The 15259-nt window shown below is 54.2% G+C and overlaps 1 protein-coding gene across 3 annotated transcripts in view; it reads left to right on the forward strand.

Annotated features, from left to right (window-relative positions):
- STX18 (syntaxin 18) overlaps positions 1-15259 on the forward strand; it is a 106701-nt gene that overhangs the window by 90358 nt on the left and 1084 nt on the right. For 2 of the 3 annotated variants that reach the window (XM_019716690.2, XM_019716689.2), the window contains exons 7-10: positions 2683-2771; positions 11478-11536; positions 12643-12712; positions 14721-14801. In XM_019716690.2, coding sequence (XP_019572249.2) covers positions 2683-2771; positions 11478-11536; positions 12643-12712; positions 14721-14801 — 299 coding nt within the window. The remainder of the gene's footprint in view (positions 1-2682; positions 2772-11477; positions 11537-12642; positions 12713-14720; positions 14802-15259) is intronic. The other variant, XM_019716691.2, reaches the window with a different exon arrangement.

Below are 15259 nucleotides of genomic sequence, written 5' to 3' on the forward strand. Positions count from 1 at the left end.
AGGCCTAGTACTAGGAGACATTCGGCCTGCCAGAGAGCTGGGAAACCTTCACATTTCAGTATATCCAAGAAAGATACACAGATGGCTGTAAGCACATGAGATGCTCAGCTCAGGGAAACGCAAATACAAACTGTGTTGAGATACTGCTGCACATGCACTAGAACAGGCAGGAAGAAAAAGGCAGGTAACAACACGTGTTGGCGAGGATGTGGGGAAATCAGAACCCTCACACAGGTAGGAGCTGTCCAGGCAAAGGACCGGCCAGTGCAAAGGCCTGGGAGGGAGAGATGAGCTTGGCATACTCAGACACACGTGCACACACACGTGCACACACACACGTGCCCACGCACACACAAGAGGAGGCACGCGTGAGAGTGGCGTAAGAAGAGACCGGAGGTGCAGGCAGAGCCTGATCCTACAGGGCTTTATAGGCTGTGGTGAAGGCTTGGCTTTGATTCTGCGTGTAGTGAGAAGCCCCTGGAAGATTTTAAGCTGAGAGGGACAAGGTCTGGCTCTCTGACTGCTGTGTGGAGTTAGAGGGGAGTGAGGAAAAGTGGAAGCAGGTGGGCTTGTCAGGCATCTGTTGCAGTGAGTGGTCCAGACCAGGACAACTGCATCTGTCATCAGGGACACAGCGGGGGGGATGGAGGGAAGTGCTCAAAGCCCAGCCATAGCCACAGCCTCCAGGGAGGTGGTGAGAGGAGCGGGACTAAGGGCAACCAAGGGTGACTTCCAGGTTTGGGGCATGCGCAGCTGGGTGGGCTGAGATGAGGACGGCGGAAGGAAGATGGGGTCTGGCAACGGCTGGGTGGAGCAGGCAGTGAATGAAACTAAAATGCTGGTCTACATGTGTTAGGTTTCAGGCGCCTGCTGGATGTCCAGGCGGAAACAGTGGGTCAGTTGTTGGAGTGAGCCTAGGGCTCGGGGCAGACCTCAGGGCTGGAGACGTTTGGGAGTCACGGGAGAGCAGCCGTTGGGAGTCATGGGCCTGCAGTATCGCTAAGGAGTGCATGGGGCGAGGGGAGAGGCCTGCGCCCACTCCACTTCCTGTTGCAACCCATTTGCTGGGCCTTTGACAGGTCACCTCTATCAGACCTCGAGGTTGGTGGGGTCCAGTAGGAGACAGGGCTCTCGGGGGGAGGAGCGAAAGTGCAGAGGCGCTTACCCGAAGAGTGTCCTGAGGGAAACTGCATCCATCCCTAAAGGTGCTCTAGCCTGTCTTCTGTAAATGTGGCTTTATGTATAAATTATATATAACTTTTATTTGTGTGTGCATACTTATTATATAAAAATTATAGATACATGTCTTTTATAAATATGAAAACAGTTCTGGCATAAACAGCCATACAGCCATTTTTTTAAACACTTGGGACAAGGTCATGGAGTTTTTTGTGACGATGTATCCCAAATAACCATGCCCTGTACACACGGTCTGCCTGACCTCCTTCCTCTAATCGGTGTTATCAGTGTGTTCTTTTCCCTTATCAGCCTCAGAGCAAAAGCCCTGGGCTTTTGCCCATCTCCAACGGCTGAGATCGGCTATGGGAAATTTACCGAGATGGAGGAAGAAAAGACAAAGCAGATTGGCCTTTGGGTACTTGACCCCCCACACACACACAAGCCAGAGGCACTGCTGAGACCCCGACACAAAGTCACCTTTAGGAGCTGAGAGCACGTTGCCATCTCCACTCCCCTGCCCCCACCTACACAGTCCTGGGTGGCACGGCCCTTTCTAGGAGCTGGTGCCATGGGTGTGCATCTGGATAAGCCGTCACGTGGTTTTGTGACCATGGCCAAAAAGTCCAGATTAAAATGTTCGTACACCGCCAGCCAGGTGTCTGTGCGAGAGCACCCCACATGAACACAGTACGGCCGGGCACAACATCCCATCATGCCAGTAACAAGCCAAAAGAACTGAAGGCTTATCAGGGGCGTTACGGCTACATAATGAATAGTGTGTCCTTACAATGGAACAGTATGCAGCGAGCGAGGTGCTCTGTGCGGCCCGCCCAGCACAGGGTGACCGCCGAGATAGTTAAGCCATAAAAGCAAGTTTTCGAACAGTGTTACCCCTGAAATCCTTGAGCAAAACAAACCACACACAGAACTATGGATCATATCTGGGGTGGGGTGAGGGGAGGCAGGTGGTTGCGTATGTTCGTGAAGGTGCTTGGCTGAAGTCCGTGAGGTACAAAGTAACGTGGTTACTTCCCAGAGAGGGATGGGATTAGGGAGCAGTATTTTCTGTATCGTTTACATACGTATAACTTGTTTTTACAATGAAAATACCCATATAGTTTGCAATCTTCACAAAATAGGGGGAGGGTGTATGTGGGTGTGTGTTCCGAGGTAAAATACACATGAAGGCTGATCATGAAGAGCGTCCATTGGTTTGCAACCACTGCTGAAGTCACTGCAGTACTGAGAGTGTGCATAGGTCCCCTCCCACTACACACGCACACGTCTGTGCACTCACAAATATACACACATGCACACGCTGGTCTTCACATGTAGAAGAATCGTGCTGCCATCCCTGAGTATTGGCCAACAGATAAAATAGTCAAATGCAGACAAAGCTATGAGAGCTTCGTGTTTTATCACGTACCTGCATCCTCAGCCCGCCTGCCCTAAAATGAGTGTTTTGCCTTCTGTTGATTGATTCATTGATTTTTCTTTTAACAGAAAAGATTCCGGCCGAGGCACACCTGGAATTGGGAAGCTGGGGGGATGGCAGAGTTGAAGATGAACTATCCCCCGAAGAGATACAGATGGTAAGGTTACTGTCTGCCTGCTCATTTATTTGTAACTCGTTTTAGTGAGAATGTTTCACTGAGTCGGGGGTCATCCTAAGTGAGTGCCCTGGCCCTGATTTTCATACCGAGTTTTTAAAATTATAGATAAACATTTTGGATATGATTGCCCCACCAGATTTCCTAATTCTTGGTATGCTTTTCATGTATTTTAAATTTGCAGCAGCATAATTAAGGAAGAAATTGACTGGGAATAATTTTACTAATATTAGGTATCTTTTTAGCGGCAGCAAAATGGTCTTCTAGACTAAATGGTTTTATAATTGCTGTGCTGGTGCTTTTTGCTTGAATTGCTGGTGTTATGGTGATGTGAGCAGTGTGTACATAAGGCTAAAAAATGCAGAGTAACGCCTGAACTGCTCCTCGCAGCTCCTGTTAGCTACCTGTCCTCTAGTTGCCGGTTGCCGTGGCCCATCATCTCCAGGTGAGTTTCAAAAGGAAACTGTCAGGTTTGGCAGGAGCCCCTGCCGGCTCGTTCAGGGCAGTATCTGTGCAGCTTGTCTAGATATGGGCCTGTCACAGTGGCTGGGGACAGACGTTTCCTAGAGCTGCCCTTGCATGACACTGTCCTTTACCTATAGAGCTGAGAAACTGGCTCCCACACAGATTTCTGGGGGGCTGGACCCAACCAGTGACACCTTGAATTTGCAGCCGTTCACAGGAGACAAAACTTTTTCATGCTCATTTTCTCCACGGTACTCACTAATCACACTAAGAGGTGGTGGGGCGTTGCCATCTTTTGTAACGTTGGCAGACAGTACAGTGTTATACCCAAGGTCCCATAGTTGGTAAGAGGTAGACCTTCCTAATAATCAGTTGGTGGATTTCCAGCCCCGTCTCCTGATCAGGAAAGTCAGAGGGAGACAGCCTTGAGCCAGAGCTCAGCCGACTGAGAAAGGGATCCAGTGTTCTCCCCGCCGTGAGCCTCACAGACCAAGGACTCTTCCTCTTCACCGTTGTCGTCATGTCTTGGAGGAATCACATGTTAGCCCTCAGACACGCCCTCCCTGGCCACCCCCGCTGAAGTGGTGCCCAGCCACGCTGACCCGTGCCCCACCTTCTCTCATCCCTCCACGAGAACACAGGTGCCATGAGCGTGGGGACTTTTCTGCTCCCATCACTGAATTCCCAGAGCCTAGAACAGTGTCGGTTACTGTTTGTTGAATGGATGAGTGACTTTGAGGAGTATAAAGTAATAGCTGTAGGTTGTTTTAAGTGGGAGAGCAGGATCATCAGGAATATTCTGTCTGGTTCTAAGTTACTGCTATTAGTGTTTGTACTTACGAATGCCTTCTTTATGCCAAGCCTTTTATGTGTCGTCTCGTGTCATCTTCATAACAATTCAGTGAAGTAGCAATTATCTCTCTTAGGCAGTTGCAGAAAATAAGGAACAAAACCTCCAAAGCCCTCCCAAGGTTCCCAAGGTCACAGAGCCAGACTGTAGAGCAACTGAGCCACGCTCTGCCCCAAGCCCTGGCTCCAATCCTGTGCTTTGTCACCGTATCACAGCTCACATGAGTCCCCGGTGGCATCTGGTGGTCAGGGTGAGTGTAGCCTGCCCAGGAGCTGTGTGACAAACTGGTGTGGGCAGCCTGGCAGAGGAGTCAGCCAGCCACTCGGGACCCATGGAGTGGTACTGCCCGCAGGTCTGCAGGCCAGGCCCTGCAGGGGTGGCTGGGGGCTGCCAAAGGCAGAGAATTGGCTCCATTCCTCTTCCTCTCCAGACTTCCTGTTTCTTCTCCAAGCCACCTCATAGTGGGGCTAGCCCCTGAGTGAGCTGACCCAGGGGTGCACGCATCAGGGCACCAGCACACAGTGGGTGCTTGTGATTGTGTTCCTTTGGCCTTTCTTTTTCCGAGTGACAGAGTAGCAAAGAGTGGCAAAGGCGAGCTGTGCCCTGTATAGGGTGAGGAGACTGGGCAGTGCCTGGGCTCCTTGGTCATAGTTGCGTGTGTGCAGGGGAGGGCTGTGGTGCCTGCTGCCCCTGCAGCAGGCTCAAAGGTCACGCGGGGTGGCAGCTGCTACTCAATTGAGTTTCATAGTTTATACAGTTCGGTTTCACAAATCTTTATCCACCCAGATGAGTGGTGGCCTCTTTAAAATCTGCCCCTTAGAAACTCAAAACTGATTCCAAACTACTAGCCTGACTTTCCTAGGACTTGCTTTGGGGGGCGGGGGGAGGCTCCCTCAGAGCCTGTGGTACGAGCTTTGGCATAATGAGCAGGGCTCGCTCTGTCTTTTGTGGACAAGAATGATCCTGAGCTCAGAAGTACCTGGACGCCTTGGAGTGGCCTGCCAGGCCCCGCCTCCCTGCAGGCTCCGCCCCTGTCCCAGATGCAGTCTGACCTTGAGCCCATGTTCAGTGCATGGCAGACCCAGCAGGCGGGGCCCAGAGGGCAGCTGGAGGAGACGCAGCCTGGGCTCCAGGTGGCTGCCACCGCCCGTCCAGCAGGGAGATGGCGAGGGCTTGGCCAGAGAGCGGCAGTGCAGGCAGAGATGGGAGCTGTGCTGGGGCGGCAGACTGGCCGTGTGGTCACTGGAGGGCAGGAGGCTGTGTGGAAAGTGTGAGGAAAAAGCCTGGAGCTGTTACTCGGCTAAACGGCGCTGGGGGTCAGGAGAAGGGAGGCAGACAGACGGTGGGCAGGCTGGGGCGGTCCAGCAGGGGACGAATTTCACTGGACAGGTGTGAGTCTCAGGTGCCCAGGGACATCTGTGGCGGTGTCTGGTGGGCACTGGGATCCGGGGTTCCGGCTGGAGATGCGAATGTGGGAGACGTCTTACTGCTGGCCTTTGAAACAGCGTGGACAGGGGAGAGAAGAGAGGGACCAAGGACATCACCCTGGGACACTCCACTGGAGGGCAGGCCGAGGCGGAGAGGCCAACTCGTGGAGCAGAGAGCAGTTAGAGCTGCTCCTTCTTATAGACAGATGACGGCAGAAGTTTCCTAAAATCTCATCGTTTTTCAATTTATACAAAATAATTTTGTAATGAAAACGATGAGTCATGTTCCCCCAAATAAGGAAACATGGCCACATGTCTGTGTGGGAGATAAAAATGTGTCTAGCACAGTCTCTTCATTAGGAATGAATGCATGTGTGTTTAGGCAGAATTTACTTTTGTTTGGGACTCTTTATAACACACTGCACTGCTCTTTGCAAAGGAAACAGCTAGAATAATAATAGTCTGCCATTCTCCTGTAGGCAGCGGTGAGCCGCAGGGCTTTGTTTACCTCCGCAGACGTGTGGCCTAGAAGCCTCTGCGTGGGTGTGTGGAGGGTGGGCCAGAGAGGAAGGCTGGTGCGAGTGCATCTGTGACCAGCTGATGTGGGCTCCCAGGAGAGGAGGTGATGGGACATGGGCTCTGGGACGAGGCAAAGTCGGTTATGAGTCCTCTTTGTATCACTTACTGTCTGTATAATTTTGGGCAAGAAAATTAGCCTCACTGAGCTTGAATTTGGTAACAACCCACAGAACTGTTGGGAGCGCAGGAAAGTGTGGACAGGCACCCACCGGCCGCTCACCAAATCCTGGCCCCTCCCTCGGACACACTGGCCCATGCGTGCCCTGCCGCTGTCGCGGCACACGCCCGGATGTGGCTTAGCTAATGCCAATGACAAATACCCGGCCATCTCCTCAGGCTCTCCTTCCCATAATGACTTGATTGCTGCACCTCACGTCAGCTCACTGTGCTGTCCTAACTGAGTCACCGTCTGAAAGCACGCCAGTGGCCATTATTCCGGCCTTGCCGTGTCAGTGACTGACGTGGTCAGGACCAGCCAGACCTCCCGCATTTTCATTGTGTCACCGCCAGTGGGTTGGGCAAAAGGGCTGCACTGTTCAGTACTTTTATGACGAGCTGTTTAACGTCCAGTTAACTTCTTTCTTAATTGGGAATAACAGCCAAGCACCACCACATCTTATAGTCTGACTAACCTGAATCTTATATAAAAAAACCTAACTCTGAAAGTGAAGAGAAAGAAATGCTACACTGTTGGTATTGAATTGGAAAGTGTTGTAGCAAATTATGGTCATAATTCATAATCACTGTTTTGGAAGTTTTCCTCGGGGTAAAATAACGAATTAAGCCCTATAATAGCAATTTAATTCATTATTTCACCCATAGGAGCAGTTGTTACAGGTTCCAAAATGGCTGCAGAGTATTCTATGATTTCCACGATAAATTGCCATTTATAACCCAGGATGCAGGTATGCGATGCCTCCGAGTAACCTAAGCAGGCGTTCTGTGGTCAGGCTGGGCGGCCACATTGTTTCCCATGTTACAGGGAGAAAAGGCCCCCTTTCCAAGCCCACGTGTATGTTACTTGCCTCCAGCGAAACCACCTGCAGTTATTGACGTGTTCCTTGGGATGATTTTTAAGGACTTGAATGTGACTTCTGTTCTGAAATATACATGAAAGGTGTCCTTAGCCTTTGTCCCTGAGGTGGCCCTGGAAGCACCAGGTGGCTGGCTGGCAGGGCTTGCCATCTGTGGCCACCACTAGCTCACGCACTGAGAACGCGAGAATTGACAGAATCCTGGGGCCACACAGGCGAGAGCTGGAGTCTAGACCCTGGGGAGGGTCCAGGTTCATAGGCGGGGCTCAAGGTCAGGGTCACAGAGCCCCGAGGCGCAGAACTAGCACGTGTGGAAGAGCCCAGAGGGCCTGGGCTGGGGGCTTCTGAGCAGGGGCAGCAGGCTTTCTAGGGCAGCCCTGTGGCCACCTGCCCCGTGGGTTCCAGCCCCAGGGGTTCCCAGGTTTCTGGTTCATTAGCTGCTCTTGGCCCTTTGCAATGCAAATACTTCTTCTGGCCTCATTTTGTACTCCAAGGAGTGATTTCCTTTTTAAAACTGTGGTAAAGAGGATCAGGTTAGAAAAGGATTTCTGTAACAATGTATTTGCAATGTGGATTTGTATCCTTCACACCAGATTATAAACCCATTTGGGGGGGCCTTATATGAAAGGCTAAGTGACTTTAAGTGGAATAAGGCAGTTAAATAATATTGCCTAACACACGTAACACCGTGTGCCAGGTACCGCTCTGAGCACCTGAGTGGCCATTAGTTTATGCCACCCCGGGGTGGGGACTGTTGCGGCCCCGTTTGCAGAGAGCTTCCCGGTGCTGGACGGGTGAACACGATGCCTGCCGCTTTGGCTGGGGCATCCGTCTGCGCTGAGGGAAAGCGCTGTCCTTTTGGTGTGAGGCCTACACAGCAGCATGGGCCTTGGGAGGGAGCCCAGAACAGCGGCCGGCTGCTGTCATGCCTGTGGGGCCTGCTTGCCTGCCTTACCCTTCTTCTAGACCGCTCTGACCCCTTTTCAATGACTGACACGGATGGATGAAGTGTTTCGTAGCCTGGGGCAGGTTTGCCTTCCCGCCACGTCCCTCTGTCCCTGGTGCTGGCTGTGGATGCCACTCCTCTCACTCAGCATCGCACCTTGTGACGTCCTTGTCTGTGTAGGGATAGACGCCAGCAGCCGCAGCTGCCATTGAGCCCTAGAAGATGACGCTGTCTGCACATTTCTTGTGATTGAGAGAGGGAAGGGGCCTTCAAAGCATTTAGTGATTCATTTGCGTATCTGGAATCAGGCTCCCAGAGTAAATAATAGCAATTAACATTTAGTAATCGCCGACTGTGTGCTGTGCACTTAAATAATCTACTTATGTGTATTAGTACATAGCTTACTCCTAACAATGCTATTAAGTACTAACCCCATTTTAGTGATGAAGACAGAGGCACAGAGAGGTTAAGTTCCACCCAAAGTCACACAGCTTAGATGGTGAAGGAGCCATCCCTCCCACCCTCAGGATCAGGCAAGAAAGGATAAGAGTCACCACATCAGTTCACAAAGAGAAAGCGACAGGCCACATAGGCCAGTGACTTGTCCAGGGTCACCCAGGGAGTCCCCACAAGGCCCCTGCATAGCCACCACCTGCCCCAGCCACCTGCCATTTGTTTGGCTGCTCCCTGTCTCACTCTGCAGAGGAGAGGTGAGGTGTAAAGCTTTGCCTTAAAGATCAGAAACTATCTGAAGGCTGCTGCAGGTGGACGGCAGCAGCCTGGCCGTCACCTAAGCTGCTGCCTTGCCCTTGGCTGTGGGAAACAGGTTTTTTTGTGTGGTTTTTTTTTAAAGATTTTATTGGGGAAGAGGAACAGGACTTTATTGGGGAACAATGTGTATGTCCAGGATTTTTTTTTCCCCAAGTCAAGTTGTTGTCCTTTCAGTCTTAGTTGTGGAGGGCGCAGCTCAACTCCAGGTCCAGTTGCTGTTGCTAGTTGCAGGGGGCGCAGCCCACTATCCCTTGGGGGAGTCACACGAGTCTTACTGGCAACCTTGTAGTTGAGAGCCCGTGCTCCAAATGAGCCATCGGGGAGGCAGCTCAGCTCAAGGTGCCGTGTTCAATCTTAGTTGCAGGGGGCAGAGCCCACCATCCCTTGCGGGACTCGAGGAATTGAACTGGCAACCTTGTGGTTGAGAGCCCACTGGCCCATGTGGGAATCGAACTGGCAGCCTTCGGAGTTAGGAGCTCGGAGCTCCAACTGCCTGAACCACCTGGCCGGCCAGGTTTTGTCTTTAACCCTCAGTCTCATTGTAACCCCTGCCCAGAGCAGGGAGGGCCTGGGGGTTAGCCTCCTGGCCCCTGGCCAGCCTCTGCGTGGCCTTAGCACTGCTCGGTCCCTAGAGGCATTTGTTTCTCCCACTTCCTCCAGGGCCCGGGTACTTCTCAGGTGGCACCAGGAACTGCGGCTTGAAGGAAATCAGCCTGTGAGCCTGGCCTGCTGCTGTTCACCTGAGGCCCTCGAGTACCAATTACTGAGAGGCCTGGAAGGAAGGGCAGCGTGAGGCCATGTGCCCTCAAGTTGGGGGGGAAACAAAAGAGCTTTGTTCCCAAGGAAGATTCCAGTCATAAAGCAGCTCAAACCCCTGGTTAATTTCCTCCAGCAACAGTTTCAAGGCATAAAAGGACTGGATTTAAAAGGACAGGGCCCTATTTTGTCGTTGGAAAAACCCAAAATGCCCCCTGCCAAAAAAAACAAACAAAAACACCTGAGTAGTTCCTGAGAGGGTTAGCCAGGGTAAATTAGCACCTACCTTCTGAAGTAATTGTGTTTTTCCTTAAATACTAGACTCTTAAATACCGGTTGAGTTGACATTTAACAGAGCTGATACTTGCAGACTCAGAAGTGAAATCTTATTCTCTTACTAGCTTTTCTGATGCCTAATTAGACGGGCCATGCAGCGCTGTGTCAGCAGCCCCGAGGCAGCCTGCTGGGGCCGAGGTGGCACTCAGGGCACTGCCCCAGCTCTGCCGCCCTTCCGGAAGCTCTGCCACTCCACTGCTTTCCGACCCAGGAGGTCTGGGGCGGAGCAGAGGCCTCTGTGTTTTGTGGAGCAGCCAGGATTGAAGTGCCAGGCGCTCCCTGTGCGGGACTCGGTCCAGAGAAGACAGACCACCCCGCCCAGAAGGGAGGACAGGCGTGAGCGTGCGTGATGGAGTCAGGTGCCGTGGAGCGTTCAGACAGGGGCTGACAGAAAGTGACTGAATCTGCCCTCAAGGCCTCCTCACTAAGGTGCCCATGCTGAGGGCGGGGACCAGGGGCGTTCCCCAGCCAGGGCTAAGTCCATGCCAGGCCGAGAGCCAGCCTGTGCAGGGGTGAGGCGGGGAGCGCATGCAACATCCACAGAGAGGCGGGCAGCGGCCAGAGCACAGACAACACTGTACCTCAGACCTGAGCTACATACAGGGCGGAGGCACAGGGCCAGCATGGACAGTGTGGCAGGACTTGCATTGTAGATCACTCTGACCAAGGAGCGGAGGACACGTGGGAGGAGAGATTGAGGGCAGAACTCAGACGATAGCGAACGAATGAACACAGCCAGTGTGCCAGGTAAAACTGGCCGACAGGATGGGAGGGCGCCAGCCTGACGTGCCTGGAGGAGAGGGGCTGGAGGGAGATGAGAAGGGCTGTTCACGAGGCCCTGCCCAGGGAAGTGACGCCTCTCTGAGCCCCCACAAGAGGGCTGAGGGTGGGCAGGGCCGTGCAGGGGTGAAATGGGCCAGGTGGTCCTCCCGAGTTCCGGAACCATGTCCGTCTCCATTGGTGCTTTACTCAGCGAGTGACCAGCTCTTGAGTTGGACAGCGAAGCCGCTGGACAGCAAGGACTTGCTTCTTTGTCCCCCCGCCCCAGCGCCTGGCACGGGGAATGCCTCAGAACGTCTCTGTGGGTGCAACTGCAGCTGTCGTAGGTGTGGGAGAAAGGATGTGTGTGAGGCTTTCTGTGCCAGAGGCAGAGAGCAAGGGCCCGGGGGAGCCCGGAGGAGGGTGTGGGCAGGATAACGGGCCGCTGTCTCTAAGGCCCCGCTGCACTGACCCATCACCCTCCTCTGCATTCTCACACTCGCGGCCCACAAAGCCGGCTTGCACACTTGGAGCTCAAGCCCCAGGCAGCCCAGCTTTTCGGTGCGTTTTTATTTTCTTCCTAAAGCGGGGATGTGTTCACACTTAGTGCTCAGGGTCTTCCAGCAATGCCGTGTCACCCCACGCATGGAGGACGGACCAGAGGTTTCTGGACAGGCGCCTTGCTGGACGCTTGCCTTTGCCTGCGTTGCTTTTCAGACATGAGTTCAGCATGATGTCATCCTTACTATGTGTGTCTCCTCGCAGTTTGAGCAAGAAAACCAGCGCCTGATTGGGGAGATGAACAGCCTGTTTGATGAAGTGAGGTATGTGCAGTCCCTTTGGGAGCTGAGGGCCCGGTCTGTAACTTTTCCGAAACTGGGGACTTGCTTCATTCACTTTGGTGCCCAGGCATCCACATCCGGCTGTTGGGCCAAATGCAGCCCCCACTGAGCCATTGCGGGGGGGCAGGGAAGTTGGCCGGATCACTAACCCCTCCACCTGGGGCTTGTGGGCGGGCACCTCCGCCTGCGGCTCCCGGGCTCCCATGTGCCACACCACCCAGAAGGCCAGTGAGTGACTGCAGGCTGCACCCGGTATAATTAGCACCACCACTTGGGGGGCTGTTAACATTTAATTCCTCTATGGTGAAATGGGGGGGCCTTGTGAAGGATGCTGCCTCCTGCAAATGGCTCCACTGGGGTCTCTGCTCCCTGTGACACACAAGGCAAGTGGCCGTGGTCACGCACGGGTACAAGCGCTGGCCCTGTGGTGGCGCACTCGGGGTCCTCTTTCCTGGGTGTGTCTGGAGCAGGCCGGCAGGAAGGCCCGGAACCCCTGTGCATTGTGGGCGCGTCCCCGGTGAAGTGAGTCCTGCCGCTGCCCTGAGTGCAGGAGTCTCCCTCGGACAGCCGCCCGGCCTCTCCCTGGCCCTGCCCTCAGGTGGCCTCCTCGTCCTCCCTGAGACAGCTCTGTCCCACACACTCCACCTCATTCTTGTCACCACATTTCCTCGCCTGTCCCTCACCTAGTCTGAGAGGCGTCTCGGTGCCCCTGACACAGCTGGGAACACGCCTGCTTCTCCTGGGCTGGGAGCCCGGCTCTGCCCACAGCCTCCTGCCACTTGTATCACTGCTCATGCTGGAATCGCAGTTGTTTTCAGCCTCCCTTTCTAGGCACCCACCACCCCAGCCGCCTTCAGGCTCATCCATGCTGCCCCTGACACGGAAAACTCCCTCACTCAGTGGCTAGACGCAGATGTATTTTCAAACACAGTCAGAGGACTTTTTTCCCTTCCTCTCTCACAGATGACATGGTGTCCTCTCCCTCTCATGCCTTCACTTAGAGACAGTTTCTTTAGACATGTGACAGTCCTGTTAAGATTACCAAGTACTAATGATTACTATGTAATCTGTTTTGTTTTTTTATGAAGGCAAATCGAAGGGAAAGTGGTTGAAATTTCTAGACTCCAAGAGATATTCACAGAGAAGGTTTTACAACAGGTAAGGAAAAAAAATGTTGTTTTATATTTTAGCTTTAAAAAGGACTACACTAAGATGTCAGGACGTTTCTCCTGATGTCTGCAGTTGTGCCCAGGCCTGGCGCTGTCGGCCAGTGTGCGTCTGGAGAGCTCCTGGGGGAAGCCTCTCACCCCTGGGGCGGCCTCTGCGTTGGGGGGCAGCGCTGCACATGGACCCGCGGCCGACACAGGGAGGAGGGCGCGTAGATCCCAGCTCCTGCAGGCCTCAGTGCGCTGGGTGGCCGCCGAGCCCCAGCTGCCCACCTGTGTGGACTGGCCCTGGCGGGCTGCAGGGCCGTGGCTGATGACCACACACGGACAGCGCCCGGCTGGTCCTGATGGGGAGGAGCCCCTCGGCCCTCACAGGAGCTCACACTCCACGCACAGTGCCCGCTCCCTGCCACCTCCTGCAGCGTCTTCAGGAATGCCACTGTTCTCCTAAGTGGGTTTGCAGTTCTGAAATTCTTCCAGCCAGTAACTGGCAAGTCTTTACAGGCCTGATCAATTCCCCTTTTGTTTTTAGCCTCCACAGACTGGAAGGGTTTGAAAGACAAACTCACTTCTCTGCGCTGTGTTAAACTGGGCTAGTTGGCTTTACTCCACTCACTAAACTCTGTGAACCACAGAGCCAAGGAGAATCACTGTAGGTCAGGTATGTGGAGCCCAACAGCTGTGTGGAAGTTCAGCTTCAAAAGAGTTGCCTTTCTTAACAGCACGTGGAAGGGGCTGTTCTAGCAGGTGTTCCGCTTAGCCTTCACTTAGGAGCCTGGTGGCCCTGAGGTCCGCCTGACGCCCAGGCACTTAAGGCACATGCCTCCCTCAGAGCACACGACTTGTTTCTAGAAGCAGCCGAGTTGGGTGGAGCACTCAGGGGCCAGTGGAGGCTGACAGGCCAGCTTCTGTCAGTATCCGACCTGGGCTCGCCATCACACATCATGTGACTTGGGGCGCTCCAGGGCCCCGTCCCCTCTGCAAAATGGGCCTATGTCTCCGCCGCATTTAGAGCTAGTGACGGGGAAGTGCCTGACAGACGCCTGGCACGCTGCGGGCGCTCAGTATGTGTGAGCTGTTACTTCTAGCTGTGGCTGTGACAGACCCGGATGTTTTCCTGGCACAGCCGGGAGCCGCTGGCAAAGGGAAGCCCAGCACCGTGTGTCGTGGGTGCCGTGAAATGCTCGGAGGTCCTGGTTGCCAGACCAGTGACAGTCATTTTACTTTTCTGACCTGGCTGGCGCTCCTACACTCGGCCCAGCTCCCACGGAGCACCGAGGGCCGTCAACAGTTGATTGTCTAAAACCTCACGGAGTGCACACTGCCCACCCCCACCCCTAAAGGAAGTGGGGGAGACACCGCTGCTGCTGAGACCGGCCTGGCCTTGTCACTGCCTGTGCAATGGCGGGCGCTTACTAGCCAGATGTTGTGTGTGTAAGAGCGGCCTCCCCTACTTCTTAAGCTTTCCAAGTGTTAGGAGTATTTTCTGCAAACATCCTGCATCCCATTTTGATATTTAGTTAGCCTTTTTTTAGAGCTACAGTGGCGAAACAGCACTTTTTTGAAGCCAGCGTTTATGTGTTTGAAAGCACATGCATTTGAAGCTTACGTCTCTGGACTTCATCAAAGAGATGAGACCCGAGTAGAAGCCCCTGGCGTGTGGTGGCTGCTCTGTCATCAGCAGCCCTTAGGTGTTTGTCCCTCACTGTCCTATGAGTGGCACAGGAGAGGTGGCAGGTCGGGGCCCAGGCACTGGGGTCCACTCCCAGTCCTGGCACTGGGTCGCTGTGTGACTTTGGGCAAGTTATTAACCTTCTCTGAGCCTTAAGTTTCCCGTTTGTAAAATGAGGGTGTTGCCTCCGTCAGGGTGCTGTGAAGATCCACGGGTTCCTGCGTGTAAAGGCCCAGCCCTTAGTAATCGCGCCTGCTGTCTGTGTCACGATGTACGCTGGGGCGGGTGGGGGCGGTGCTGGTGTTTATCTGCCGCCTTGTCTCCGCAGGAAGCCGAGATTGACAGCATTCACCAGTTAGTCGTAGGGGCAACTGAGAATATCAAGGAGGGCAATGAAGATATCAGAGAGGTGGGTGCTCGCGGCCCGAGTCAGACTTGGCATTGAGCCCGGGCAGGAGTGCCAGCCCGAGAGCCTTGCCGGGGCCGAGCCTGTGGGCTGGCCCCACACCGTGTGCCACACGGTCACGCTCCCTCTGGCCAATCCCAGGGCCCCACTGCTCACTGCCTCCAAAGCAGCGATCTGGGGTGTGGGGGTGCTCTTGGCAAGGGTCTGACCAGCTCCCGAAATCCAGGGGTGGGTTCCCCCTGGAGAAGCCCTGGCTGTGTACGGAGGCCACCAGCTGACTGCTGAGAGCACCTCGTCTCCTGAGTGCGGTCCTCTGGTTTGGGCTGACGGGGGCTGCTGCTGGGGACACCAGCCAGGGTGGATGCGATGAACCCAGGCCTGGCCGGGAGCCACCTCTGGGGGCCGGATTTCCCGGGGACTGGCAGGACCGCCCAGTAACGCTGAGCAGGGAGGGAGATACC

Source organism: Rhinolophus sinicus, linkage group LG02 (genome assembly GCF_036562045.2).
Source record: "Rhinolophus sinicus isolate RSC01 linkage group LG02, ASM3656204v1, whole genome shotgun sequence".
Taxonomy (NCBI): domain Eukaryota; kingdom Metazoa; phylum Chordata; class Mammalia; order Chiroptera; family Rhinolophidae; genus Rhinolophus; species Rhinolophus sinicus.